The sequence below is a fragment of the Ochotona curzoniae genome, unplaced genomic scaffold (assembly GCF_017591425.1).
Source record: "Ochotona curzoniae isolate NIBS_2020 unplaced genomic scaffold, NIBS_Ocur_1.0 patch258, whole genome shotgun sequence".
NCBI classification, from domain to species: domain Eukaryota; kingdom Metazoa; phylum Chordata; class Mammalia; order Lagomorpha; family Ochotonidae; genus Ochotona; species Ochotona curzoniae.
In genome coordinates this window covers 692,602-719,921 of record NW_024466815.1, presented here as the reverse complement: position 1 = coordinate 719,921, position 27,320 = coordinate 692,602, and the positions used below count along the sequence as shown (strand labels likewise).

At 53.6% G+C, this 27,320-nt stretch overlaps 1 protein-coding gene across 2 annotated transcripts in view; it reads right to left on the bottom strand.

Annotated features, from left to right (window-relative positions):
• The window catches only part of LOC121166876 (ryanodine receptor 1-like), a 101,470-nt gene that overhangs the window by 53,533 nt on the left and 20,617 nt on the right, over nucleotides 1-27,320 (bottom strand). For both annotated transcript variants that reach the window (XM_040996198.1, XM_040996196.1), the window contains exons 20-49: nucleotides 26,902-27,118; nucleotides 24,814-24,918; nucleotides 24,580-24,683; nucleotides 24,166-24,249; nucleotides 22,883-23,190; nucleotides 22,222-22,424; nucleotides 21,337-21,511; nucleotides 20,959-21,167; nucleotides 17,905-18,299; nucleotides 17,062-17,194; nucleotides 16,135-16,295; nucleotides 15,512-15,677; nucleotides 13,206-13,292; nucleotides 12,880-13,106; nucleotides 11,059-11,671; nucleotides 10,334-10,603; nucleotides 9,818-10,018; nucleotides 9,020-9,131; nucleotides 7,191-7,337; nucleotides 6,088-6,361; nucleotides 4,973-5,087; nucleotides 4,754-4,886; nucleotides 4,295-4,389; nucleotides 3,077-3,212; nucleotides 2,662-2,848; nucleotides 2,444-2,552; nucleotides 1,963-2,083; nucleotides 1,699-1,868; nucleotides 1,012-1,232; nucleotides 609-699 (exon numbers count right to left, since the gene is read on the bottom strand). In XM_040996198.1, the coding sequence (XP_040852132.1) occupies nucleotides 609-699; nucleotides 1,012-1,232; nucleotides 1,699-1,868; nucleotides 1,963-2,083; nucleotides 2,444-2,552; nucleotides 2,662-2,848; nucleotides 3,077-3,212; nucleotides 4,295-4,389; nucleotides 4,754-4,886; nucleotides 4,973-5,087; nucleotides 6,088-6,361; nucleotides 7,191-7,337; nucleotides 9,020-9,131; nucleotides 9,818-10,018; nucleotides 10,334-10,603; nucleotides 11,059-11,671; nucleotides 12,880-13,106; nucleotides 13,206-13,292; nucleotides 15,512-15,677; nucleotides 16,135-16,295; nucleotides 17,062-17,194; nucleotides 17,905-18,299; nucleotides 20,959-21,167; nucleotides 21,337-21,511; nucleotides 22,222-22,424; nucleotides 22,883-23,190; nucleotides 24,166-24,249; nucleotides 24,580-24,683; nucleotides 24,814-24,918; nucleotides 26,902-27,118 (5,569 nt within the window). The remainder of the gene's footprint in view (nucleotides 1-608; nucleotides 700-1,011; nucleotides 1,233-1,698; nucleotides 1,869-1,962; nucleotides 2,084-2,443; nucleotides 2,553-2,661; nucleotides 2,849-3,076; nucleotides 3,213-4,294; nucleotides 4,390-4,753; nucleotides 4,887-4,972; nucleotides 5,088-6,087; nucleotides 6,362-7,190; nucleotides 7,338-9,019; nucleotides 9,132-9,817; nucleotides 10,019-10,333; nucleotides 10,604-11,058; nucleotides 11,672-12,879; nucleotides 13,107-13,205; nucleotides 13,293-15,511; nucleotides 15,678-16,134; nucleotides 16,296-17,061; nucleotides 17,195-17,904; nucleotides 18,300-20,958; nucleotides 21,168-21,336; nucleotides 21,512-22,221; nucleotides 22,425-22,882; nucleotides 23,191-24,165; nucleotides 24,250-24,579; nucleotides 24,684-24,813; nucleotides 24,919-26,901; nucleotides 27,119-27,320) is intronic.

Here is a 27,320-nt window from a genome sequence, read left to right as displayed (position 1 = left end):
TGGATGGGTAGTAAACTAGAGCTGGGCTTGTCTGGAAATGCTGTACAGGAATAAGCATGCTAATATTACTCCATGCATAGGGTGACACACAAGTGGACATATGGCTGGAGTTATCAACACTAATGCAAATGAGCACGCTAACTAGAAACACAGGCAGCACCCCATGCAAATATATGGTAATTGAAAAGAGGGCCTCTACCATCTAATATGAAAATCTAAAATAGAGGCTTATTTAAACGCATTATGTACAACAGTCGGCATACTGAGCTGAGGTATCTCCATATGCAAATTAACATGCAAATGAAAAGACAGGAGAGACAGTGTGCAAATATTCAGAATAGCTGTGATAACTGTTTATTCAAATGTATGCACTCATTTAAATAGTGGAAGGGCTGGTAGTGTGGGCATGCAAATAAACATACTAATTAGAGAGAGTGGTATGCCCATGCAAATGTATGCTAATTGAGGCAGGGTTGGCTCGCTGTTAGGCAAATTAAACGTTAATTAGAGGATAGAAAGGCATCAGTGACAGGAAGCCAATGTCCTGGAAATCTCAGAACACACATGAGGATGCTAAGAGGTTTCTGGCAATGAACCCGCGGGCACACCTTGAGTGGCATCTTGGCAAACTCGTTCAGGATTGGCACGTCGAACACCAGGCGCCGGAGCAGGTGCTGCAGCATGGACGGGCGGATGTACCTGTGGGGAGACAAGCTCAGGATGCTGGGATCGGCCCCTGGAAGCCACAGTCACTGGGTCCTGCTCTGCCCACTCTGGTCCCATACTGCCAGACTTGGCCCCGCCCAGTCCTGCCAGGCCTGGCTCCGCCCAGCCCCACCAGGCCCCACCCCTCCCAGTTAGCTCCGCCCCACCACCCTAGGGGAGGGCTCCCTTCTGGCCTGCCCGGCTTAGCTCCGACCAGTTCTGCCAGGCCCCGCCCCTCCTGGCCGGCCTGGCCCCGCCTTGTCCTGCCAGGCCCCGCCCCTCCCGGCCCGGCCCCGCCCACTCCACCTGCACAGGGCCATGAGGCAGTCCTCGATGACGTCACGCTGCGCCTTGGTGAGCGAGCGGCCCCGAGACAGGCGGTACACGGTGTGCAGCATAGAGTCCACCATGATGGCGCGGTGCTCCGTGCCCGCAAAGAGTGGCGCACACTTGGTGATGAGCGGCAGCACAGCCAGGCACAGGTACCGGTTCAGTGCCAGAGCCATCTCCGTGGTGCTGAAGGTGGCCTAGGCGCAGGATGAGAGTCAGGCTCACTGCACCCCTACAGTCCCCTTAACACTTGGGTTACCCTGACAGCCATCCTGGGCCATTCTGGTCTCTACTCTTTCAGTCTACTCTCCCTCCTGCAATATTGGACAGTGCAACATTTCACACACACACACAGAGCTCTAAACACATACAAGAAATTAACCCTCACCCAGCTTCCTCCATTCTGAAGATCCCAGGAGCTCTTTGCAGCTTGTCCCCCTCTAACCTTCACTGTTCTGCAGCCATATTTCCATGCAAGCCCCTGCCCAAGCTGTGTAACCCAGCGACACCTACATGTGATTGCCCAGCCAACCATGGGCTGCCCTGGCCTTCTGTCTGACAGTCCATGCTGCCATCACCCACTTAAGAAAACAACAGTCTCTTCACATTCATGACTAGCACTCTGGCCATCTCAGAACCCACAGGCTGGCCGGGACTGCTCACCGTGTCCAGCGAGGCGGCAGCCCTCATGTCAGGCAGGAAGCCCACATCCAGCACATGCAGCAGGAAGTCCTGGTTCTCGATGCCATACACACGGTCCAGGAAGAGCACCATGGAAGCCTTGTGGTCCGGCACGAAGGACGCCGACATCTTGGGCTGCACCAGAGCCCCGTCTGCAGGCACGGTGGGTTATGAGGGGGTCGTCAGGGGCGCCTCTTTGACTCCTTGGCTCCCCTCCTCCCATGCCACATCGTGTCCGCTCTGCACCTTTGCCCAGGGTTGGGATCTGCAGGGGGAGGCTGATGATGCCCACGAGGTCGTCTAGGGGCACGAGGGAGCGAAGGATGGCACGGATCCTCAGTGCTTCACCCTTGCCGGCTTGGATGAGCTGGAGGCAGGTGGGTAGAAGAACGGGCCACTGAGCACCCAGCACCCTGCTGCGCATTGCTCTGTGTCATCCCATCCTGACACACCGACGTGCGAGGGGTGTCAGGGGGAGCAGCCTCCTTCCCAAGGAGCTCATAAGCCCCTGCCTCTGTCCCCGTGTAGCTGTCATTGCTCCCCCAACCATCTGTAAGCCCTACCCTTTCCCCTCACAGGAACATACACTGTAAGATCAGGCCCTGGCTCGCCACCGCGCTGCCCCAGCCTAGGATCACCCATATGGAGACAGATCCATCACCTCCACCTGCGTGAGCATCTCCAAGCCCCGCCCCTGCCTCACCCAGCCTGGCTGCCCAAGGCTCACGTGCATCTCTGGTGCACAGCGGCCCAGCAGGTCGATCAGGGCGGCATAGAAGGACATGATGGCGTGGCCCAGGTGCACGCGATTTTCTTCAGGGGGCTCCTCCCCAAAGCTGCAGGACAGGGAAGCAAGTGGGATGTGAACCCTGGGGGCTTGCGGGCTTCTAGGGGCATAGTGAGGGCCTGTGGTTTATTAGGGAGGGTGTGGCCAGGGAGACTCACTGTTCGCGCCGCCGGTCCCTGCGGACGCCTGGGCCATCCCTCGCAGGGTCCTCCGAGATGCGGATGGCCTCCTCAATGGCGGCCAGCAGCCCCGAGCCGCCCTCACCGCGCAGGGCAGGCCCGAAGCACTCGGGTTTGCGAATGAGCAGCCGCACCACCACATTGGCATTCTCCTCCACGCTCTCACCTAGCCCAGCGGATCCGGGGGGCTCATGAGCTACCACCTGGGGACCCCTCGCCCTAATGTCCCCAGGTCCTTGCTGGCCCCCAAGTCCTGGCCCCACAGCCCCAATGCCCAGCTGAAGCCTGTGGCTCTGGGCAGGGATTGTCACACCCTGCCTCCCCACCCCTCCGCCCACAGAACTCAGCCAGTGACCCCACGCCTCCTGCCATGCCAGGGCCACCCCTGGCTCACCATTGACGAAGACAGCAAAGCGCAGGAAGTCCAGGTAGCGCTCGCCACCGCAGGGATTCCAGCCGATGTCAGGGTAGCCTTTGGCCAGCAGCATCGAACAGCTCTGCAGGCCGCAGCCTGCCAGATAGGACACGACCTGCGGGCGGGAGAGGGATTCCCTAGGCTCAGGTGTCTGCCCATCTGAGCCAATTCTTCCTTTAACAAAGGAGCCTGTCCTGTCCAGCCTACTCTCCCTGCCCGCCCCATCGCAGCAGCCCCAGCCTTGGGCTCCTGGCTCTTACCTTCTCCCCTTCCCTCTGTCAGGTCCCCACTGACACCTGGGAGCACCTGATCAGGTCCCTCCTCTGCCTCAGGATATAAGCCTGCCGTCTTTGCTACAACCATGCATGGCCTGTCTTTGTCACTTCTCGCTACTGCTCCAGCCACTGCACCTCATCGCCTCTGCTCCAACCACACCAGTCTCTCTTTCTTCTGCTCCTCAGAGTCAGAGGGTCTGCTCCTGCTTCAGGGCCTTGGCACCTGCTGTGTCCCCTTCCCTTAATGTCCACCTGCTCTCTCAACTCCTTTGGGATTCGCTCCATCCTGAGATTTTCTCAGAAACATCCTGCTGAAACCTCGACACTTGATTTTTTTTTCTGTTATCATTAATGCACTCTATCTCTTATTCACTTAGATTATTTCTCTCCTATCCTCCCTACCAGAAGGCCAAGTGCAAGAGGAGACAGGGGGTGCTGGCAGTCCTCCCCTCCCGATGTGGCAGATCCCCAAGGTCAGCACACAATTGCTATCCGTCCAGCGGATCCTGATCTAATGGCAGCTCACCCACCCTGAGCGCCGTGTTTGGATGTGACTGTGTGAAGGAGCTGTTTACGCCTCAGAACAATGCTAGGAAATCGCTTCTAGATCCAGCACACAGATAATGCCATGCCCAACGCCACAGATGGGAGCAGAGGAGTGGAACTCAGGTTGCTGATCTCCCAGGCCTAGGCAAGTCCCCACTGCACATGGATATGGGGGCACAGAGAGCCAAGACAGATTGCCAAGGCCTCGCTCCTTCCCCAACCTGGGAGTGGGCACCTCCCAAAGGAACACTGGGTACACCACACTGCCCCCCACCCCAATGCAGCCCTAGACCATCCAACATGGCCCTCCAGGGTGAGTTCAGAACCAGCAGGTGCCCCAGGTGGTGAGCAGGGACCAGGCCTATTCCTCACGCACCTTTTCCAAGTCCTGCTCCTGCAATGCCAAGGCTAACTCGTTGTTGTCAATAACAGAGGCAGCAGCCACGTCCAGGGGCGTGGAACCTTGCATCCCTGTGGGCATAAGAGGTACAAAGGAGATTTCACTCCTGCTTACCTCCTCACCTTCTCTGGGAAGCCCTCCCTGAGCATCCCTTTTCCAGCCTGGGTCAGCAATCTCTCCTGATCTAAACACTCCAGGCAATCAGTGTCCACCCTTTCCTGCTGGCCTGGGAGCTCAGGGAGGGCTGGCGAGGGCTGCGTGGGGGCGGCCCCCGCACTGCACATGACAGAGCAGTTGAGAGAGAGGGTTATTTGAACAATGGCAGGACTAAGTGAGCAGCAGAAAGCAGCAGGCCTGGGCACGTTCCGGGGAGCTGTCACAGGGCCCAGGGGTGGGGGGACCTCATCCAGGCCCAGGGACACGGGGCTCCCTCACCCAGGCCGATGCTGCTGTTCTCCAGCAGGTAGCTCAGGTGGTCAAACATGGAGCGCTGGTTCTGCCGGCTGATGCGGCAGAAGTAGCAGAGGAAGCGGCAGCAGCTGGTCACCATCTTGGGGAAGCGGATCTCCTGCAGGCCGGCAGGGGGCCGGGGGTCATGGCCTGCCCCGTTGCAGCCCCGCCCTGAGTCCCCCCTGGCCCACACAAGCCCCTTACCTTGGTTTCACCACCCCCCAGCACATTCACCATGACCTCCATCACGGTCTCATGCATGCCCAGGGCCCTCATCAGGTTCGGGTGTTGGTAGAAGACTTTGTTGTTCATGATGTTCCTAGAGAACATGGGGTCATGATGGGGTGCATGGGGTCATGATGGAATGGGGCCCAGTCCTGGGAGCAGCATGTCTATCTACCATTGGGAAAACACAGCATCCAATGACCTCTCACTGTGTGCCCGGCACTGGCCCCATTGTAGAGCTGCACTCAGCCGATCTATATATCCACTCTGGGAGGAAGGATCTGTGATGATTCACATTTCATGGACAGCAGAGACTGAGTGTCACTCAGCAGGTGTCATGCTGCCCACCTTATCCCTCAGTACTCAGAAAGGGCCTGGGACACAGTAGGCATAAATGCTTGCTGAATGAAGAGACACATCTGACACTGAGTGCTCAGTCCCCCGGGAGCCACTGCTGTAAGCCTTACACGCCTGGGCTCAGCTCCAGGGGCAGGCGTGCCCCTTTCCCTGCTATGGATGAGGGCACTGGAGCTCGGGCAGGTAACTGTGAGGCCAAGAGTCACAGGGCTCCGCGAAGAGGTCAGGGAAGGAGGCAGTACCCAGGGAGATCAGTGAGCTGCTGGGGGAAGGAGCAGTTAACCTGCAGAGGGGCCAGATGTTCCAGAAGGAGGTGTTACTGTATGCAGATCATGCTATCAGGGAGGTTTGCCAGAATTAGAAGGCAAGTAAAGTGAGGAGGGGCTATGCAAAGCAAGGGGGAAGTATGGCATGTAAAGTAAGAGGAGGGGCTATGTAAAGTAAGAGGAAAGTGCAGTATGTAAAATAAAGGGAGGAAGTACACAAAACAAGAGGACCATGGCAGGTAAAATAAGGGGAGGGGATATGCATAATAAAAAAGGTACAGAGTAAAGGGAGGGACTAGAGGTAGAGTATGTAAAGTAAGAGGAGGGGCTATGCAAAGAGAGAATTGCAGCATACAAAATAAGGGGAGGGACTACACACAGTGACAGGGTGTGATATGTAAATCAAGGCACGAATTATGTAAATTAAATGAAGCGGGGATATGCCGAGTAAGGGGAGGAGCAGTGCCTCACCCAATGCTCTGAATCATGAGGTTCTCCTCCTGGGGGCCCATCTGCACGATGAGCAGCGAGCGGATCTGGCCAAGGCACTCAAGCAAGCTCATGGTGTCCTCCACTGAGGATGGTGAGATGGTGTATGCCCGGGGCAGGGCACGCAGCAGCTCGCCGAGTCCATCGTACTGCCGGTGGAGGAGGCTGAACATGGCCCGCACCAGCTCGGGGCTCTGCACGTAGTCCTCCTGGGCCCAGCGTACCACCATGTGGGACACCAGCTCCTGCAGCGACTCTGGGAAGGGAACTTGAGGGTCAGAGCTAGAGCATAATGGAACGCTGAGCCAGAACCGCGGGGAGGGGCTTCCCAGTGACCTCCCCCAACCCAGGTGAGCAGCTGTTAAATTCCAGTAGATGTTTTTTTCTGTCATCCCCAGAACTTCCCTGTCCACTTCCCCCTGATCCCAGACCAGAAACACCTCCTCCAGACACCAGGAGGAAACACCACTGTAAATCACCAGATCTCTGAGCCACCTTCAACCTCTCGCTCGGGTTATTTGTCTCCTTGGCACCCATAGCCACCTAGCACAGGTACTTCCACCTGTGTGTTCGTTAGAATATTCTGAAGCCCTTGAAGGCAGAAGCGTTGAAGTCTTCCCCTTTGCTACACTCCTTGGCTTGACTAACAGTGCTCAGCCAGGTGTTAGCCCCACAAGAGATTGGCAATTATTGCAGCATTGAAACCTGTGCCCCATGTGGCTAACAGAGAGTTGGCACGGTGACAAGGAATGGCTCAGTAGTGACCAGGGCTGCTTTCGTCATTGCCCAGCCTGACAGCAGTCATTTCAGCCCTAGAGCCATGAGGAACCAGAAAAGCCCTGGGGACACAGAAACCACGGCCACGCAGGATGCAGGCTGAACGCCACGCTGGTCCAGCACACTGTGCAGGCCTTTGCCGAAGCCACAGGTGTGGCTAGCCCCCAGCCCCTGGCTGTTCCCCCCACTGCTGCCTCTCTCACCAGCCCACCCTGGCCTGCCTTCCTCCTCACAGCCCAGCCCCGCGCTGCAGACAGAGGCTCCCCAGGCATGCCCCCTGCCCGCCCCAGGGCCGCCACAGTCCTCACGGGGTTTGCTCTCCTCCGCTGGCGGCTCCTCCTCGGGTTTCTCCTCCTTCTTCTTCACCAGCCGCACCTTCTCCAACAGGCTCATCAGGCGGCTGCCCAGCGTGGTCTCCTCCTCCGGCTCTTCCTCCTCCCCCTCCAGCTGAATTCCTAGTTGGGCGTGGGGATGGGAAGGTGGGAAGATCATTCATCTGTTCACTCACTTCACTCTTTCAGCTGCTCGCTCACACACACACTCACGGAGGTCTTCCACTTCTTGCTGGATATGTACCTTGCTTGTTCATTTATGTTTATATGAAGCGTTTGCCTTTTAATTCGGCTATTGCAAATGTGTTTGAATAAATAAATGAAGAGGTCAGTGTTGGCGGCACAGCAGCCTAAGCCGCTGCTTGTGAAGCCAGTATTCCATGTCAGAACGCCGGCTCTGCTCCACTTCTGACCTGGCTCCCTGTAAATGAGCCTGGAAAAGCATCAGAGGATGGACCAAGTAGTTGGGCCCCTGCCACCTCCCGGGAAAACTAGAGTTCCAATCTCCTAGGCTGGGTAAGGCTGTTGTATGGGGAGTGAACCAGTGGATAGAAGACTCCTCTTTGTTTCCCTCTCTGCCATTCTTACGTTTCAAATCAGTTAAGAAAGAAACTTTGGGAAAGAAGCATGGTCTTTCTCAAAGCTCTTTAAAAAATAAATGAAGTGGAACCCAAGTGTGATGGCTCCCCTGCAAGCATCACCAGGATCCCATACAGGCATTGGTTTGTGTCTCATTGCTCCTCCTCTGAAGTGGACTCCCTGCTTGTAGTCTGGGAAAGCAGCAGCAGGTAGCCCAAATCCTTGGGATCTTGCACCCATCTGGGAGACCTGGAAGAGGCTCCTGGTTCCTGGCTTCATACTGGCTCATCCCCAACAATTGTGGCCACTTGGGGTATGAACCAGTATATGGAAGATCTTTCTCCCTCTGTCTCTCCTTCTCTATATATATTTCTGCCTTTCCAATAAAAAATAAATAAATCTTTTTTTTTTTAAAGAGGCTAATAACAACCAGATGGATAGCCTGGAGTTGAAAAATAGTCGCTTTTTCACAATTGCATTTCAACTAGGAGGTTTTTTAGTTGAATAGGTAGGAGAAAGAAGCAGTGAACCTAAAGGTAGACAATAGAGATTATCCAATTTCTACAACAGAAAAATAAAAGAACAAAATAAAATGAAAGTCTCAGGGATATTTGAGACACAATCAGGTATATCAATACAAGAATCCCAGAAAGAGAGGAGAGAAAAAAAAATAGAAAAATATTTGGAGAAATAATTGCTCATAGCCTTCCAATTGTGATGGAAATAATCTACACATCCAAGAAACTCAACAAGAACAAAGTGCTCCACACCTGGGCACATCAAACAAAAAGAGAAAATCTTGAAGTCAACTAGAGAAAACGATTTATCCAGTACCAGGGAATTTCAGTAAGATTTATCAACTTAATTCTCAACAGAAACAGCAGAGGTCATCTATTTGCCTTTCCAGCCAGCCAGTTGTCTCTACCCAGCCATCAATCACCCAGCCTTGTCCTCATCCAGTTGCCTTCCACGTGTTTTATTATTCATCCTTCTATCCTTCAGTGCTTTCACCTGTCTATAGCCATCTATCCATCCATCTACCCAACGTTCCTACAAACGAATCCTTCCACTCACCATCTTCTCTGTTCATTAATCTACTCACGCATCCCACCAAAGTGAAATTACATTGATACCACAGATGTCAAAGCTCAGGGTGTGTTAGGCGAGCTTCCGCAGGGGCGTGGAGGAGCAGCAGAGGGGGGCCCTGGTTGGTGGCCTCTCCTTACCACAGTGTGTCAGCAGGTCTTGATGGAAGTCCTGCAGGTCCTGCCGAATCTCCTCTGGGAGTGGACACTCTTCCTCATCTGCACCATCTTTGAAGTGCAAGAGCATGTTGATCTGGGAGCCGGTCAAAAGGTAGAAAGAGGGTTTCAGACCTCAGTGGGAACTTCTGAGGTCAAAGTTCAAAGATCCTGTGGTAGGTCCTTGTCTAAGGTCATGCAAATATGAAGAATTCCTGGAAAGGGCCCAGGGTGATGGCTCAATTGGCTAATCCTCGCCTTGCAAGCACTGGGATCTCACATGGACCCTGGTTTGTGTCCTGGCTACTCTACTTACTTTCCAGCTCCCTGCTTGTGGCCTGGGAATGCAGTAGAGGATGGCTGAAAGGCATGGAACCCTGTACCCATGTGGGAGACCCAAAGAAGTTCCTGGCTCCTAACTTTGGATCTGTGCAGATCTAGCCATACAGCCATTTGGGTAGTGAACCAGTGGATGGAAGATCTTTCTCTGTCCCTCCTTCTCTCTGTAAATCTGTCTTTCCAGTGACAAATAATAAATCTTTTAAAAAAAATCTCTGAGAGACCAGGGTAGAGGTGTGAAGGGGGTCAGAACAGTCTGACATGATTCATGGGTCAGACTCGCTCAGAGAGAGATATGTGGGTAAGAGGTGTGTTAGAGGAAACAGTATCAGTATGGCCAAAAGCCAAGCATGGGGTCAGAGGTTGAGGGTCACTACTCATGGGAATTGGAGAGACCCTGAGGGTGGGGTTAGGCAGTGAGACCAGGGTTGGGGGTCAGAGGACCTGCTCCTGGGGTGGGGAACGGAACTCGCGAGTGCGCCTCGCAGTCTCAGCAGCACTCATGGTGAAGGCTTTCATCAGGAGGTGGTAGCGGCTCCGCTGATTGGCCTGGAGCTTGTCCACATAGCGCTCAGCGAAGGCAGCCAGGGACTCCACACGATGCTGCAACTCTTGGTCACAGAAATACTCGAGGAGATGGCACATCTGTGGGAGGACAGGGATGCAGCAGGAAGGATGGGAGTGAGGTCTCAGAATCATCCTTGAACCTCATCACCTCACTTCCCCTCCTCACAGCCCCACACACACTCCACCACCATCATTTTCTGCTGGGGAGCTTTAGGACTTAAGTTAACATGCTTTGGGTCTCATCTTTCATGAAACCAGAGTGATCAATCCCATTTGGCATCACTCCACTGCCATGGACCTCTTCACAGCTCCCACTGCCTTAGCACCAGTTCCAGACCCTGCATTTCCCAGTCCAGACACATGAAGCCGGAAAACAGGGAGACCCGAACCTACCTGTAACTTCACAGACTCTGGCAGCTTCATTTGGAGCAGCCCCTCCTCCAAGCCTTCTTCTTTTTCCCCTTCTGCTGCCTCCTCATCCTCCTTTTCATCATCTTCCTTTTCCTGTTCCTCTTCCTCCTCATCCTCTTCCTTTTCCTCTTCATCCTCTTCTTCCTCCTCTTCTTCCTCCTCCTCTTCTTCCTCTTCTTCCTCCTTGAAAACTTCAGGTTCAATCATCTTTAAGATCTGCTTCACATCCTCATCACCAAAGACGCCCATCACCTGCAGGACAAAGCCTGGGTCCTCACTGCGGCCTCCACATCCACACACCTGTCTCCCCAGACCTGCTTCACCTCCTGGGGTGAGGAGGGGGTGTTCCTCTCACAGGCAGGGATGGCATCTGCCACCTTGCTATCCACCTTCTTCATCTCCCCCAGTTCCACACCCTGTGCCTCACCCACACAGGGCAAAGGATGGAGGTAGAGATGAGTGATGGATGGATAGACTATTGGGTGATTGCTCACTGCTTGGATGGACGGGAAGAAAGGAAGGGGTATTAACATATGAATAAAAGATAGATGAGTGGGCAGAAGGCAAGGTGATAAATGATGGGAAGATGAAAAGTGAATGGAAGGATGGAGGATGCATGGGTAGTTGAGTGTATGAAGAGGGTGATAAGGATGTGGGTGGGATTGTTCACAATGTGGAAGACCAGAAGGACAGAAGGAAGCCTATACCAGCAGTGTAGACACAAGCTTGAGCACCGGCACGAACTGAAACTCCACGGAGCCCCCGACGGGGTCGCGGGCGTGCTGCCCACCGTCGCGCACGGCCTCCCCCAGCATTCTCAGCGCCTTGTCCCGCAGGGCCTCCAGAGGGATGGCAGGGCTGAGGCGGGCAGGGGCTTCTGCGACCCCCGCAGCTGGCAGGGCGGCCACGAAACACGGAGGAGAGAAATGGTGTGGAGGCCTCAGCGAGGTGGTGACTCCCACGCCAGGCAGGCCGTGGCGGCGGGCCCCGTTTTCTGCCTTCCGTCCAGGGGGGAAGAGCGTGATGGCGCGGGTCTCCGGTGTGAGGGGCACGATGTACTCGGAGAGCATGGAGCGGCGGCTGCGGCAGGCACTCTCCAGGTGGATGCTGATGAGGAGGTCGTAGTAGCCTGCACGCAGGGGCCCGGGCAGGTGCGCATCCTCCAGGGCGTGCAGCAGCTGCGCCTGGTCCACGTGGCTGCACAGAGCATGCGCTACGCGGTTGTTGCCCAGGGCGCACACGGCGCGATACAAGCGGAGGGTGTGCGAATGGAAACGCTGCAGGTCTAGGCGCTCGGACAACTCCAGGATGTCCATGCACCTGCAGCAAAGATGGGGAAATTCAGAGACATGGCGGTTAGAGGAGGTGGAAGACGAGCGAGGGATGACAGAGAGGCAATGCCATGCTTAGGTAAGTCTCGTTGGGTGGAACAGGGCCCCTGGGGCTCCGGCAGGGCCAAGGCTCTGAGAGGGCTAGAGAATTGTGACTTTCGATGGTTCAGGGAGTCTCTCGGAAGTCTGGGAGACTTTCTGGGGGTACATCTGGGATGCAGAGGTGTGGTGATCCCGATGTGCCACTGGGGTCCTCAGGCTGGACTTGTCCCCTCCTGGGTATGTCCAAGTCCCCAGGTTATGTCTGAACATCACTAGATGGCTATTTCCACCAGAACAGGGTATACCTGCCTGTTTTATTTGCTGCATTTTCTGCATCTAAAACAGGGTCTACAATTAATTAAAACAAACACAAGGCCTAGCATGTAGTAAATGCTCAATAAATACATGGGTATGCCTGGGGCACCCTGAACAGGTCTGAGTACCCCTATATCCTGTGTGAACATGCTGGAATGTCATTTCACCAAGGCCTAGTGTCACCAGCCTGGAGTGCTGCTGATTGCTTGTGAAGGGCACAGAGCTATTTGTCAAACAAATGGATGAAGGAAAGTATGAAAACCCAGATGCCTGTTAGGAGTCCTGAAGAGCGTTTCTGGCATCCATGCCAGCACAGGTGTAGCCCTGTGTGTGTGTCGGGGGGGAGGGTCCATGGAGTGGGTCTGAGATCTCCATGGGCCTGGTCTCGGGTCTCCCCAGGTGCACCCCAGCCTCTGGATAATGTCCTGGAATCCCCAGAGTGGTGGCTGGGCTCCTCAAGGTGGATCTGAAGCCTGGGGTATTATCTGGGGCGGGGTGGGGAATGTCCAGCTCATAAGCCGTATAAAGCCCATTAAAGCATTTGGTCTGGCTCTGCCAAGGTCACCACAGGCAGGACTCAGACTCCAATAAATCAAGAGTAGGCTCATATTTAAGTTGTGAATGATGTCACACATTTTCAAATGGTTATTGACCCATAAAAGGGTCTTCTGCCTTTTATGGGGACTTCTGAATTGAACCTGGGTCCCCTGAGGTGGTCTGGAACCCCAGGGTTGTGATACGGGGAGGCACTGAGTGGCTGCCCTATCCTAGAAGGTTTGTGGTGCAGCACTGGCTCCTCCCTCCCCACCCTTCCTCCTGTGGAGTGGGGAGGGCCCTAACCGGTTCTCCTCCGGGATGTGTAGCGCCATCATGGTCAAGGGCTCCTGGCACTGTACCGCCCAGCCAAGGCGCTCGCCAGCACGGCGAGTGTCCACCTGCAGGAAGTGGTTGGGCATGCGGCTCCAGGAGACGGGCATCAGCATCTGCACCTCCAGCCGTGGTGGGCACTGCGGCGCCGGGTTCTTGCGCTCACTCAGGAACATGGCGGCTGACAGCGGCATGATGTTCTGCGGGCATGGAGGGTCACGCATTGGGGTCAGGATTCCTCACCTCCTCTACTTCCAGGAAGACCTCCCTGTCCCACTTTCCCAACATCGAACTCTCACCTTCTGCTTTCCCAGCTCAAACTGAATGACATTCTGGTGAGTGGGCAGGACAAAGACAGCAGGAAAGAGCTTTGTGTTGGGCTCCACCTGGTGGAGAGAAAGCCAGGTGAGGGAGCAGGAAGGAGTGTAGGCTAGGACCTCCTCAATGGTGGGGACAGACCCTGCAGAGCCACACTGGGGCATCGGATGGCTCTGAGATCAGCTTTCGGCCATCTCTCCTGAGATCCACCCAAGCTGACCTCCCCAACTTCCCCATAAGTGCCACCTGTCATCTGGGTCTTTTTGTCTGTCATGTCCCCCATCAGGAATGCCTTTCCCACCTCTCTCCCAAGCACATCCCTCCTTGGAAACCCAGAAAATGCCTCCCGAGTGCTGTTCTTCCCTCTCCCAGCTCCCGTCCACAGGATCCCATGCCATCAGCCTGCATCAACATGAGGCACCACCACTACTTGTGCAACCAATTTGCCAAGGTCAAAGCTGAAGCTCACGGCACTGTGGGACCCAACCCTTGGTCTATAGAAAACCCAGGGGACCCAGCAACTGTCCAGTGGCACCACAGAGGTTCCCAGCCACACCAGGACTGGGAGCCACTGGGCCAGCATGCTCCAGCTGGTACTGTACACACGGTTCCTCTGCAATCTTGGGACAAAGCAGAGCCCACTTCAGCAAGACTGGGGAGGATCCTAAGATTCTTCATTTCTCTTTCTTTCTTTTTCTTTTTTCAGCATTTATTTATTTTTATTGGAAATGCAGATTTACAAGGAGAGGCAGAAACATCTTCCATCTGCCGGTTCACTCCCTAAGTGGCCACAATAGCCAGGATTGAGGCAATCTAAAAGTCAGGTGCTTCTTCTGATCTCCCATGCAGGTGCAGAGTGTCAAGGCCCTGGGCCACTGTCCACTGCTTTCCCAGGCAGGGAGCTGGGTGAGAAGCAGAGCAGATGGAACATGAACCAGCTCCCATATGGAATCGTGGCTCATGCAAGGTGAAGATTTAGCCAATTGTACCAGGGCCACAATTTCTAACACTGCCAGGTGAGGTTGATCCTGCTAGTCTGGGGGGGGTCACACTTGGAGAAGTAAAGTGCCCCAGGGCTCACATGTGGCCTTGTTCCTTTAACAAACACAAAATGGGGAAAATGAAGAGGTGGGTTGGGAAGCCTTTATATGAAAAGAGACTTGGGCAAGTGTTTTACACACAGTTAAGACACAATTTTTGTCTGACTTGGAGCCCTTCCTCCACTTCCAATGCTAATGAGCACCCTGGCAAGCCCTGGTCACTCCTCCGTCCCCCACCCAGGGAGACCTGGATTGGGTTCTTGGCTCCTGGCTTTGGCCTGGCCCAGCCTCAGCTCTTGAGAGTATTTAGGGAGGACACCAACGGATGGAAGATCTGCCTCTCTGTATGTCTCATTCTCCATGCCTCTGCCTTTTAAATAAATTTTTTAAAAAAGAGGCTGAAGTGACATAGCACTAAATTAAAATACATGATCTGACTTAGATTCCAACCCCAACAAGGAAATGGTAAACAGATGTTTTTGAGAACACCAGAGAAACGTGAACACAGGTTGGGCATCTGATAACATTTAGGGACGACTGGGCTTGGGGCTTTTTGAAGTGGTATTGTGATTACGCTTTTAAAAATATTCCTTATCTTTTAAACAGACATACTGAAAGGAGATTTTAAAAATACAATGTTTTCAATTTCCCTCACCATCATAGGTGCGGAGGGAAGTGGGCATCAAGATGAAACAGGAATGGCTGCAGGTGCCTACTAAGCCACTCATGGTTCCAACCCATTGTTATGTTGTTTTTTTTTTTTTTTACTTCCTGGTTCAAAATAAAGGAAGGTTTAGAAAACCCACCTTAAATGCATTAATGATAGGTAGATGGGTAAATGCATGTTAAACCCAGGGCAGCAAACATTGATGATAGATTGTGGGTGGTGGGCATGTGAGCATTCATTAAACATTCCCCTTGATTTTGGTATGCGTTTGGAATTTTTTTTTTCCCGTAATAAAATGTTGAAAAAGGCAAAACCCACCTTTGGATTGTGGTCCATCCCATCCAAGGTGTTCCCTGATGGGCGAATAGGTGGTGACCCATGTCACCCAGCCCCAGAAGGGATCCATCTGGACCTCCCTCTAAGATCAAAGCTGTGCAGGCTCCTCCTTGCTCCTGGGCCTCCATGTAAGGAACGCTCCTGCTAGCAGCTGTCTGCGTCCTACCTCTCCTGGGGCTGGCTGAAAGGTACCTTGGAAAGGTTGTCCTGCAGTGCTCCTAGAAGTCACTTAGGCTGGACTCACCTGGAAAAAGGTGTTGCTCTCTTTGCCATTGGCCGTGAAGGTCATTAAGCCAGTAGCCAAGTCCACCAGGCAGCCAATGACAAGGTCTGTGTGGCTGATCCGGCCCTGCTGGCCGGGGCTCACGAAGTCCCCTCCCCACACCATGTAGCAGTTGCTACACTTGAGGCTGGAGGAGACAGAGGAAGCCACTGCTCAGATCCTTGGGAACTCAACACCTCCTTCCCCAAGCTCCCAGAACACACTGACTTCAGAGCCTCACCCCCAGATCTCCCCCACCTGCAGACCTGACCACTGAACCCCATCCCGCAGACCCTGAGATAGTGGAGCCAGAACTCCTTGAAGTTGGTAGGGAGGCCTGGAAGGAGGATAAGGACAGGGAGCAGGATAGAGAAGAGAAAGGAGGGCATGTAGGAGGACGAGGAGGAGATGAAAGGGAAGGAAGAGATGAAGATGGAGAAGGAGGTGGCAGAAGAAGCGACTGAAGGAAAGTGATCAGCAAGAGGGAGGGGAGGGTGGGGCGTAAGGGAGGAGGCAAACCTCTTAGCCAGGTTCCTCCTCTTCCAGAACATTGCTAAATACCCAACTCCAGCCTTCCCACCTCCCCACCCACCTCACCCTGGCACCTGCTATGGACGTTGCCTTGTTCATCTCCCATGGTCACCGTCACTGCCCGGACCTTGCTGAGGTCAAAGTTCATGTCGTGTTGATGGTAGTCGGGGGTGACCCAGCCCACCCACACGCAGCTGGGCTCCTGACCAGCAAAGACCCTCACAGAGTAATAGTACTGAGGACACAAAGAGAGATGGGGGGTCAGTCTGGGGCATGGGTCATAGGGTCTCTGGGACTAAGATTTGGTTCCCCTGGATTCTCTTGACCCCCTGAGGGTTTGACAGGAACCCCCCACCCCCCAGTCTGAGGCCCCTGCAGCCATGTTTGCTTCTGTCTCTGCTGGGGAACCCTCAGGGTATTTTGTGAAACTGCCTTGTTTGGGTCACTCCCCAAGTGACAGCACCATGATCAGCAACAACACTTTCTGTTTCAGGCTCCCTGTCACACAGGAAGCCACTGAACCTCACAGGCACCTGTCAGCCGGACACAGCTCTTATCCCCGACTGACTGCTAAGGAACTCTCCTGCACAAGCGGTACCTTGATGGCCCACAATCTCAACAACCATATTGTGAGTCTCACAAAACATTCCACACTTTGGGAAGCTCAAAACCAGGCTGGGATAATTGGGAAGCTTCATTCCCAGGAATATATTAATATGGCATTCATATTTGTGAACTGAATGTTGGGTCCCAGTCTACACTGGTCTACCCCCTGGAGTAGGGAGGTCCCTGGGGGTCACAAGAGGTGCCTGCCAACTTTCCTGTGTTTCATTACTCTTGGGCCATGGCTATTCTGGATCTAGTGTCTGAAGGCTTAAGTCAGTGTGTGCTGCATTTTCTGGGTCTCCAGTGTACACTGGGGTGTCCCCAGGTATGGGCAGTGACTGGACATTTGGGGATATGGAAGTGCACATGCTCTCTGAGGGTCTCTGGGTTCACACCGTGGTGGTGTTGAGGATGATCTCAGGGTCGTCACGGTTGTCAGCAGGCACCACATCGTGAGGGAGCCGGGGCAGAGCAGGGGTGGCTGGGGGCTGGGTCATCATGGCAGCTTTCTTGGCCTTGAACAAGAACCTGGTGGTGGGAGGAGAGGCTAGCATGAGAATTTGCTCTCCAGTCCAGTTCCTGGCCCCGCTCCCACCTCAACCTTCACAGCCCCCACAACCATCCTAACGACAGCTCACTTCTACTGCCCAAAGCCTTGCCTCTAGGGGGCTGGAATTCCTAGAGGGGCTGCTCATGGGTGCTGGTTCAGCAACATATAAAGCATTCTCTGGGAATATGGGGGTCCCCTTTGGGACATACAGTGGTTCCCATAAATGAGCATCTCTCATGTGTTTCCAAATGAGTGCTAAATGTAGTGGGGAGAGGACTGCTCTCCATGGTATGGCATTGTCCAGTATACTGCAAAGCATGCAGAACCCCTGGGTCCCCAAAATGCTGTATCACTTTCAGACACTCCCTGAGGCACATAGAGTTCATGTCTCATGGAAAACCATTGCTGGAAACATGGGAGAAGATTCAGTTTCAATTTAATGCATGCTGATGCTCTGCCCTGAAGTTAGTCCACTGGTAGAGCATTCCAGGCAAGGTCCAAGGACAGTAGAGCTCTCCACAGGGTAACAGGGGTGCCCCAATTTTATATCTTCAGTAGAACTGAAGCATTCCACAGAGACACCAGGGAATGTGATAGGATCCCTCAGCCTTCTGTCTCTACTTTGGAGTAAACGGGGGCCCCTCAGCTCACCTAACTGGGTAACAGCCCCCAGCTTCCCCTGGCTCACCCTCTCTTCTTATTCTTCTCAGTTGTGGCATCCTTTTCATTCTCCGCCCTCACAGTCTGGGCCTCCACCCCAGGCTGCGGGGTGCCTCCGGCTGTCCCCTCCTTGGCAGTTCCCTCCTTGCCTCCGTCAGCCTCGCCCCAGCCCCCGGCTGAGCGGCGCAGGTTTTCATAATCCGGGTCTGGTTCTGCTGCACGGGCCTCATCCTCTGCTGGCGGCTGCAGGCCAGGAGGGGCCAGAGGCGTGGCCCCCGCGGTGCACCGGAAGTGCTGGTGGAACTGGACTGGGAGACTCAAGCGGAGGAACAACATCTCCACCAGGCTGTTCTGGGAGCCCCAAGTGCGGTGGGCCAGGCGTAGGCAGGGGGGTGTGTCCACAGTGCCATCCATGCGTGCCACCTGCGGGCAAAAGTAGAGCACCGAGCCTGCAGGTGGGTCACTGGTCCCCACCCTGGTTACATATAGAGCCACCGTAGGGCCTTAGAGCACCTGTGTGACAATTACTGACACCTTTCCTTTGCTAGCATGAAGTTCTGGGTAGACCAGAGCTCGGCCAGGTTTTGCTTTCAGTCCTCAGCCACCACAACCACCTGCCACACATTGGAATCACTCTAGGAAACCTACAAAACATTTCTATACACAGGATTCATTCCACACCAGACCATCCATCCATGAATACCTTAGCTCCATCCACCCATCCATCCTTCCATCCATCTTCCCACCCAACCAACCATCCACCCATCCATCCATGCCTCAACTCATATTCCACCAACCCATTCATCCATGCATGCATCTGTTCATCCATCCATCCATCCATCCATCCATCCACTCTCCTGTCCATCTGTACATCCATCTACTCATCTTTCCTTTCATCCATCCATCCATCCATCTATCCTTCCATCCACCCACCCATTCATCTGTCCATCTACTCATCTTCCATTTCATTCATCCACTCACCCACTCTCTATCCATCCATGTACCCACTCATCTACTCACCCATCCATCTATCATCCACCCATCCCACAGAGGTTGACTGGGCACCTATCTGGCACTTGTGAAGTGTGCATTGCCCTAGTGAACAGACAAAGGTTCAGCCTTGGACCTCCTTGGGAGAGCAGCCCAGAAGGATTGGTGTTTGCTAATCTTATTGGCTGTGGACAGTAACACTCAGAAGACTGCATACACTGTAAGCACAGTGTATAGCAGGCTTTCACAAAGTAGACCTATTAGCTTTGTGTACTCTCCAGCTTCCTGTGAATGGAATCCTATAGCACATGCTCTCTTTGGCTCTAGCTTACTTCACCAAACTACAAGTCTGTGAGATGCATGCCCTGGCTGCCTGTATTTTGATCCAACCATTCATGATGCTGATAGCACCTGTTCCCTGGACTGGAAACCTCTCCTGGCAATATTTGTGGTGAGGAGCCTCACACTGACTGTACCATGCTGTCCCACCTCCACCACTTCTCTGGGGTTTCTTCTTGCCCCTGCCTCTAACTCACTGTCAACACAGACCTTTCCAAAACTCACACCTAAGCAGGGCCTTCCCCTCCTTAAGACTCTTTCAATTTTACGTGGCCTTAAAATATCTCCCCACAATCACTTTTTAATGACATAGAGGACAACAGTAACTTTACAGGGAAGAAAGCCTGCAGAAGCTGCCTCCATCAAAGAGTCCATCAGGACAGTGTCCCTCAGTACCCTCAGCGGAGCAGTTCCAGGCCCACTGCCACCCACCAAGCGCATCAAAATCCGCAGATGCTCACGACCCTTTTATAAAAAGACATAGAATGGGCATATAACCTGTGCACATCTCCAGGTTACTTACAACAACTAACACAATAAAAATCCTCTGCAAATAGTTGCTGTATTTATAGTGTTTAGGGAATAGTGACAAGAAAAAAATAGCGTGTATGTGTTCAGTACAAAGGCAGTTTTCCCCCAAACATTTCTGGGTAAAGTTGGTTGAGTCCAACTTGCCTAAACCTACATGATGCCCCCAGCAGGACACAGGCTGACTGCTGTGAAATCCCTGCTCCATACACATACAAATAGGACTCTGCAGACAAAGCCACCTTAGGGACCCTCCACGTCACAGAGTCAGTGTCACAAAAGACGAATACTTCAGGGATGTTGTACCTTGAAGAGAGAATGACTAGGTGATACCACGCTCTGCTGGGCATTGGATTCTGGCCCAGATAAAAGGGGTCATTAACAGGTCTTGCCAAAGTTACACCCTAAAAGCCTTAGGAATTCATTATTCTGACAACTGGCAAAAACGGAATATGACCTGTGGCTAAGGAGTAGTCATCAATGTTTAATTTGGACCTATTTTACAATTCTCTCAGAGGCTAGCCTGGTTCCAAATCAAAGCACACTGAGGATGTGGGGGTAAAAGTCAGTGTCTCCAGCTACTTTCCAATAAATTTGGACAGAGGAAGTATGTGCCTTCTCACCAACAATGCTACCAGTGGGAATTGTCCTGTGCCCAAGATCAAAGCACAGGTGAGAGGCCCTCCCCAAATCTGATTCTAACATGCTGGCTGAAGCACAGCCATGGGGAGTTCAAGTCCTTCCCAGGCTGAAAACAAGATGATCCTGTTGGATATTTATGGTCAGAGTCTAACCCTGAGGTTAAGCTTGGAAAAGAAAAGATAGTCCAAAAATTCAGATGACTGTATTGATGAAGAGCCACTAAAAAGAGAAAAACTAGAGCAGAAAAAAAAAAAAACCAGATAGTATCCAGGAAAGAATGTGCTATAATGTACCCAGGATCTATATTTCTTTAAATCTAATTCTAGGATCACATGGCTATTAGGACTAGAAATTTGCTTTGGGTTCATTTCACCTAGTTTCTCAGCCATCTCTCTTCCTCCATGGTATTGGTGAGGCATGTGGAGCTCAGAAACGTGCCCATGTTAGAACTTACAAGCTATGCTCAGGAGCCCACATCCGCACCTGCCTGATATGTGGACCAACACGGAAGGTTAAGCAGAAACCCAGAGAAGAGAAAGGACAGAATACAGGGGCACATAAAAAAAGTGAACTTGGGCCTCACCTCATAGTGGGGATGCTCAGGGGGCACAGGCTCAAACTGAGGAAGGCTTTTGCTGAACCATGTGGTGACTGGGCGCTGCATGTTGATGGCGAATGGCTCAAAGCCTTCCTGCAGGCCACAGATGGCAAAGAAGCGCAGAGAGCTCACATCCTGGCCCAGGTTCAGGTGACCCACTTGTCCGGGTCCCAAGCTACAGACGGGCAGGAAGCCTGATGGGAGGGAAGGGGTGGGCAGTGGTTAGGGTGGTCGGGCAAGACAGGGGCAGGCAAGGGCAGGAGGCACTGTGGAAAGCATAGGAGAGTGAGGGGCACAAGGTTAGTGCAGGGTTGGGAGAGATGCAGAGAAACCACGAAGGGCACAGAGGAGTCTCAACCGTACCGTCTCCAATCTCAATCTCACGGAAGGCGGTTTCAGAGCCTGAGTCAGACATGAGGACCTCGCCATTGAGGGTGAAGATAATGGTGTTCTCAGTGAGGTCGATCATGCAGCCAACAACATCACCTGACTGCCAGGGACGCCCAAATGGTTCACTGCCCAGGTGCCAACGCTGGCCCTATAGGGAGGCCCAGAGATGTGGTGTGGGGAGAGACAAGCAAAGAAAAGGAGAGACACAGAAGCAAGGAGGGGGGTGCTTAAAGACACAATGCAAGATGTCCGGATCAGGGCAAGGAGGACAAAAGAGGAGTCACCTGCAGTCTGCTCCCCAAGCTACAGGCACAGCCCTTGGACCTCCCTCCCCACTGGCCTCTGTGTCTCATCCATTCCATCTGGGTTCTCTACTGTTGCCATGGCTGGAGTGATGCAGACCACCAGAGTGTGTGTGGGGAGTGAGCCCATGCCCCAAGCAAAGTTTCCTAGGGAGATGAACTTGTCACCGTCCCCTGTAAACATTCAGAATTGATGGGAGGACAATGTTCTGGGTGAATGAACGGTTGAATATATGGGTCGGTAGAAGAATGGATGGCAAATTGAGAGTACATTGGTTGAAGGAAGGAAAGAAAAAAGCATAAGTATATGCATGGATGGATGGATGGATGGATGAGTGTGTGAATGTGTGGGTGCATGGGTGGATGAATGGATGGATGGATAAGAGAACAGATGGGTGAGTAGGTGGGTGAGTGGATGAATAAATACATGTATGGATGAATGGGCAAATGTGTGGGCAGGTCAAGGGAGGAATGGATGGATGACTGGGATAGTAGATACAGGGATGATAGACTGAGGTCCAGCGCCTGGCAGAATGGAATCCAAGGGGGTACCCACGCGGTGCCCGTTGAAGACATAGGCCAGCTCATCAGCTCCCAGCTCCACGTCAGGCCGCAGCTCAGGCCTGGCCCAGCCCACTCGCATCTCGCCCGTGGTGACAGCCTCGAACTCAAAGTACCAGCGGCCACTCTGCACCGCATAGGATTTCTCTGCTCGGAAGATGCGCACCCGATCCCAGCGAGACTGGTTCTCCACCTGACCTACAAATGAAACCGGCAGGGTCAGAGAGACTGGCCAGGAAGTGAGAACCAAAACATCAACAAGTTAGCAGGAGAGATCCAAAAAGGCAAGGGCCTTAGTGTTGGGGGATGGGGAACAGGAGACGGCTTCTTGGGGTCAGAGGAGAATTGGGCGCCTCAGGTCAGTTAGAGGGATTAAAGTTGATGACTAGAATCAAAGGTTCAGAGCAGGATCATAGGGTTAGAGTCAGGGTCAGAGACGGATAGAAATAGGGACTGAAGCCAAAGGTTGAGGAATTAAGAGTTGGGGACCATGGACAAAGTTAGGGGTTACGGCTGGGACTGAAAGTCAAGGAAGGGTTAGAGGTCAGGCTTAGGGTTGGGGCTAGAGGTCTCTGTTCCCTTGGTCAGGTGGCTTCATTTTACAGCTATGGTCCAGAGGGCAGGGGTAAGATGGGCCAGGGCGGGGCAGTGCTCACTGGGCTCCTGGTCAGGTGGCTCGATGTTGTAGCCATAGCCCAGCAGGGTGCGCACAGCCTGGCAGAGGCTGTCCCGGTTGCTGCGTTTGGTGGCTTCATCTAGCAGGCGGTAGGGCACAAGACGGGGGTTCCGGCGAGCTGGGATGTCCTGCACGGCGCTGTAGCTCCAGCCTTGGGCCACACGGTCTCGTGCCCACACATTGTGCCCGTTCTCTGCCAGCCGGTCCACCAGTGTGGTCTGGGCAGGTGTCAACCGCACGTGGCTCAAGTCCAGCGGAGCTGGCTTGTATCCATTGCTCATCATATACCTGTTGGAGTGGCAGGGGAGGCAGGGATTGTTGGGTAAGACTCTCAGCTCTGCTTCTGGACTCTGCTATGAGGCCCCTGAGCTTTCTCTCATATCACAGTTTGAGTTCTCTGACCCCTGACCCCAGGATCCTGTGACCCTATCGAGGGTTTTGGCTCCACTGACCTCTGGTCTCTGTGCCTTCTTCAGTTTGACTTTGGGAACCTTACATTTAACCTTGAGACTCTGATCTTTCACCTTTAGCTTTGAAGTGCAGACCCTGAACTCAACCTCCTGGATTTGAGTGTCTGACTTCAGGACCTGTAACCTCTCACGTATAATTCTAGGTTCTTTCACTTAGATTTCACTTAGAACTCCAGCAACCTACAGAGTTTTTTTTAAGATTTATTTTTATTACAAAGTCAGATATACAGAAAGGAGGAGAGACAGACAGGAAGATCTTCCGTCCGTTGATTCACTCCCCAAGTGAGCGCAACGGCCGGAGCTGCGCCGATCCGAAGCCAGGAGCCAGGAACTTCCTTCCTGATCTCCCACACAGGTGCAGGGTCCCAAAGCATTGGGCCGTCCTCTACTGCTCTCCCAGGCCACAAGCAGGGAGCTGGATGGGAAGTGGAGCTGCCGGGATTAGAACAGGTGCCCATATGGGATCCCGGTGCATTCAAGGTGAGGACCTTAGCTGCTAGGCCACGCTGCCAGGCCCAAGCTACAGATTTTTGCTTTTCCCCGGGGTCCCTTATCTCTAACCTATACCTGTTACCTCTGCTTTCTCAGGGCCAACCCTCCCCTGAATTCCATGCTTTGCTCTGTCTGTCTTTCTTTGGAACCCCTAAACTCATCTCTGACCCCAGAACTCTGAACCTTTACCCTATGGCCCTCACCTCACGGCTCTGGCCTCTACGTCCCTAACCACGGCCTCCCCATAAAGCCCCGTGGCATCCCCAGATCCCCCTGCCCCCGTTCCTGACGGCACACTCACGTCTTGGGGAGCTTCGTCTTCCTCAAGTTGTCTTCCGCCTTCTCATCGGCCATGCCCACGTGGCAGCCCAGCGCCAGCAATGTCCTGGGGGTCCGGGGACACAGTCATTCCCACGGAGCACGGCTGTCTGCCCTTGGACCTCTCACTAGCTCCCCCTGCCTGGGTGTCCCTGTCACTGGCTCACTCAGCCTCTGCCTCCTTTAGGTCTGTCTATGCGTTTGTCTCTGTATCTCTAACTCCATTTCTCGCAGCCTGCAGCTCTCTCCGCGCGCCCCGTCTCTCCACACCAGCCTTTCTCATGTCAACATCTCTCTCACCTCCATCTGTTTCTTCCACTCCCTGCCTGTGTGCTTCACTCACTCTCGGGCTCACTCCCCAGTCACCCCACAGTGAACCCAGCCTCCGCTCCCTCACTTGAGTGTCTCGCCCGACATCTGCAGGTTGTAATTCCTCTCGGGCTCCGGGAGGCTGTGGAAGTCCACGAGACACGGGTGCAGCCTCTTGTTGTCATCCCGAACCTGCAGAAACCCAACGGTCAACTCCCGGACCACTGTGACCCTTGACCTCCAACCCTGGCTCCCCAAGGCCCCTCCCACCCATGAGCACCCTCACTTTTCCCTCTCCCTCCCGCTGCTGGGAGCAGCTTACCGGGCCATATGTCCAGCCTTGCTCGATGCGCGTCAGAGCCCAGAGCTCATGGATGTTCTCTGCCAGCTTCTCACGGATGCGCTCCAGGTGGGGAGGCAGGACAATCTGGGGGCAGGAGACAGTCCTGAGTCCCCCAGCGTGCCCACCATGACTCCTTAGCCCAGGAACATGAATGAAGACTGGAGAGGACTCCCAGAGCCCTTCCCTGACATTCCATGGCCCTGCTCCCTGCCCCTCCTCTTAGCTCCAGAGTTGCCACCCAGGTGAATGGGGAGTTGGATCATCAAAATCAAAGTGTCCCTTGGGGCGGGGTCTGTCTCCCTGTGGCCTGGCGCTGCCCCAGCCTCTGCATAGTCCTCAGCCCAGACACAGAGCGGCAGGTCAGGAACCATCTGACGGATGGATGAACGAGTCTCTTTCTCCTCACGAGCATCTTGACGATGCTTGGCTCATCCTGCTTGCCTCAGAAGGCTTCTGCGAAATCACTTTTGTGAACTAATCAACACTATACAGATTGGACATCCCTAATCCAAAACTGAAAAAAATCGAAAATGTTTCCAAATCGGAAGCTTTCAGAGTGCTGACATAATGACACCAGTGGGGAATCCCAACCGCCTGGCCTTACATGGGTCATGGTCAAACCCCGGCACACCAGGCCTGGAGCTGTGCTATAGCACACTCAGTGTGTAGCTTATGACACTGTCATCCCATGTGAGCACCAGTTCAAGCACCAGCCGCCCCACTTCTTTTTTTTAAAAGATTTATTTATTTTTATTGGAAAGTCAGATATACATAGAGGAGAAGAGACAGAGAGGAAGATCTTCCGTTGTTTCACTCCCCAAGTGGCCACAAAGACCAGAGCTGAGCTGATCTGAAGCCAGGAGCCTCCTCCGAGTCTCCCACACGGATGCAGGGTCCCAAGGCTTTGGGCCGTCCTCGACTGCTTTCCCAGGCCACAGGCAGGGAGCTGGAAGGGAAGTGGGGCCAGCAGGACACAAACTGATGCTCGTATAGGATCCCAGCACCTGCAAAGTGTGGACTTACGCTGCTAGGCTACTGCGCCATGCCCAGCTGCCCCACTTCTAATGCAGCTCGCTGCTACTGCTCCTGGGAAGGCAACAGAAGATGGCCCACACACGCAGACTCCTGCCACCCATGTGGGATATGAGGGTGGAGTTCTGAGCTCCCAGTTTTGACCTAACCCAGTATTGGTCATTGTAGCTAATTTGGGAATAAACCAGCTGATAGATCTCTCTGGCTCTTCTTCTACTTCTGTAACTCTGGCTTTCAAATAAATAAATAAATCTCAAAAAAAAATTATATAGGAGCTGGGGCTGGTATTGTGGTGTAGGATGCTAAACCACTGCCCTGGGGATGCTGGAATGCCCTAGAGGCACTGGTTCAAGTCCCTGCTCTTCCACTTCTCCAACTCCCTGCTAATGCACCTAGGAAAACACTAAAAGATGACACATGTCCTTTGGCTGCTGCCACCATGTGGGAGTCCCGGATGAAGTTCCTGGCTCCTGGTTTCAGGCTGTCCCAGCTCCTGATAATGTGACCATTTGGGGAGTGAGCCAATGGTAGAAGAGTCTCTCCCTCTCTCTCTAACTCTGCCTCCCAAATAAATAATTCTTTTATAATGATTTATTTATTTTTATTGGAAAGTCAGATTTACAGAGAGAATGAGAGACAGATCTTCCACCCACTGGTTCACTCCCCAAGTGACCACTTCAGCCAGAGTTGAGTTCGGGTTGGGATAGGCAGAGTGGGAGAGGCCCAGCCTGGCAGAGATACCCAATAAGAGATGCCCAGGTGGAACCACAGGCTTTGAAATCAAACCACCTGAGCAACTTGCACAGGTTGCATCACCTCTCTGGGCCTTGCCTTTCTTGACTGTGGTGCAACCGCCAACAGCCCTTTCTGTAAGCCACTGCAAGCAGAGCTCCTGAGACTGACTTGAGAGAGTCCTGTGCCTGCTCTGTGCCTCAGTCTCCCCATTTCACAAACATCAAAGTTCCCAGGCTCCAGCTCAGCTCCCACCTGTTTGACTCCTATGACAGCTTGCATCACTAAGTGAGCATTCAGTACCTGGACAGTATCCACAGGGCAGGGCACAAAATCAGTGTGCGAGAGGCAGCGGCTGGGGCCCACCAGGTGGGGGCCCCGGGGCCCTTCCCGTCGGTACTCCTTGATGGGTTCCAGATGGAGTCGCTCTCGAGGGAGCACAGCCTCGTGGCATGGGGCATAGCCAGGTGGGGGGAGGAACTTGAATTCACCGTGGCGGCCACCGAGAAGGAACCGCACCCTGGAAGAGGAAAATAAAAAAAGGTGGTGGCGGAGGGGGCATCAGCAGGACAGGGGGATGCAGTCAGTGGCGATGGGACCCAAGGCTGGGGAGGCCTAAGGTTGCCTGCATTTATCTCTAAATGCGCCTAAATGGACATTCAGGGACCTTGGGGTCCCTGGGAGAGGACTGGGCCTACTGCAATGGCATCAGAAGATGCTGA